The 1,436-nt window shown below is 59.8% G+C and overlaps 1 protein-coding gene across 1 annotated transcript; it reads left to right on the top strand.

The window, feature by feature from the left end:
• Window positions 1-165: 165 nt before the first annotated feature.
• Window positions 166-1,154, top strand: LHC57 (hypothetical protein; the record flags this gene model as incomplete). Its single annotated transcript, XM_009044015.1, has 3 exons — window positions 166-297; window positions 353-419; window positions 468-1,154. 3 exons carry the CDS (start codon window positions 190-192, stop codon window positions 899-901), a joined length of 609 nt encoding a protein of 202 aa, XP_009042263.1.
• Between the last annotated feature and the right edge of the window lie 282 nt (window positions 1,155-1,436).

Here is a 1,436-nt window from a genome sequence, read left to right as displayed (position 1 = left end):
CCCTATGCCCCGGCGTAGATGTACGTTGGTCGCTGCACCGCACACCGTCTGGTGGGCACTCGAAAATATGACCGGCGCCGCCTCGCTCCGGACCGCCGTAGCCTAGCTGTCCTCACAGATTTTCCTATAGGGTTAGTCTCAGGGCGAAGAAGATCGCGCGACGGCATCTACAAGGTAGCGGGCAATAATATGCAGCAGCTTCTCCTCGCGTTGACTTTCTCAGCTGCCTCGGCCTTCGTGGCGCCAACGACGCCTGCCGTGGGCCTCGTTCTCGATGGATCTGCAGTCGATGAAACCGCGTGCTCCAGCGTTCCTGAGCTTTGTCTTTCGACCCGTTAGGAAACGTCGATAGGCGATCGGGGTCCAAGCGCCGGCAGGTTTCTGGGACCCGCTTGGGTTGAGCACCAACCAGCCAGAGGGTGAGTTCATACGAAGACTCTGAATAATTCAAAATCAATTATATATAGGCTTTGAACGCCGCCGTGCCGTTGAACGTAAACATGGCCGCATTGCCATGGTGGCGATGGTAGGATGCATCGCGCACAACGCCAACGTGGAATTCCCGGGCTACCTCTCTCTCTCTCAACAGCTCAAGTTCTCCGACATCCCGAACGGCGGCCAGGGTATCTTCAAGGTTCCAGCTGCTGGTATCGCGCAGATCCTGCTCTTCACAGGACTAGTTGAGATGGCCTGGTGGCCTGCATCTAAGTATGACGGCGACTATAACGTTGGTTTCTTTGGCGCCAAATACGGACCGGAGAAGAAAACGCAGAAGCTGAATGCGGAGATGGCTAATGGTCGCCTTGCCATGCTCGGCATTATTGGCAACATGTTTGCTGAAGGTCAGACTGGCCAGACACTCGGCGAGCAGATCGGTTCTGGTAATATGATCCCATTCTAAGTATATCAATTTCTGCGCAGCAGAAGCGTCTTTCTCAGCTCACTCTTTCACTGATATGGCCTCTCAAAGCCTGCCGGCGATCAGCGCCGGCGATCTGGCAGTAGTAAGTCTGCTGGGCGCGGGGATGTTGGCAAGTGCGAGTACCGAACGCGGGAAATTCGACGCTTTCCAGTTCGGACCCCACCCGCCCCCCCCCGGCGCCTGAGTAAAGCCCCCAGCCGCCGACCAAAAATTGTCGGGGGCGTTTCGGGTTCCTTGGGGCCCCGTCCGGCGCAGGGGGGGGTTCTGGGCCGGGCCTGGGAAACCCAACGAAGCTGAGTTTGCGACTTGCCCCCCCTCTTAGCCGCCCTTAAGCGCCCTGCGCCTGGCGCCACCTCTGTCCAGGGAGCCCGTAGCAAGCCCGTAGGGCCCGTGGGGCGGCGGGTGCGAAGCGGGGTTGAGTGGGGCCTCTTCCGGGCCGCCGCGCGGCCGGTCGCGGCGGCTCATACTGAGCCTACTGAGCCGGCTCAGTCTCAGTATGGGGGGCGGCTGCGGG

The sequence above is a fragment of the Aureococcus anophagefferens genome, assembly GCF_000186865.1.
Source record: "Aureococcus anophagefferens unplaced genomic scaffold AURANscaffold_104, whole genome shotgun sequence".
NCBI classification, from domain to species: Eukaryota; class Pelagophyceae; order Pelagomonadales; family Pelagomonadaceae; genus Aureococcus; species Aureococcus anophagefferens.
The sequence above is the reverse complement of the archived record's forward strand: the minus strand, read 5'-3'. Positions and strand labels throughout refer to the sequence as shown.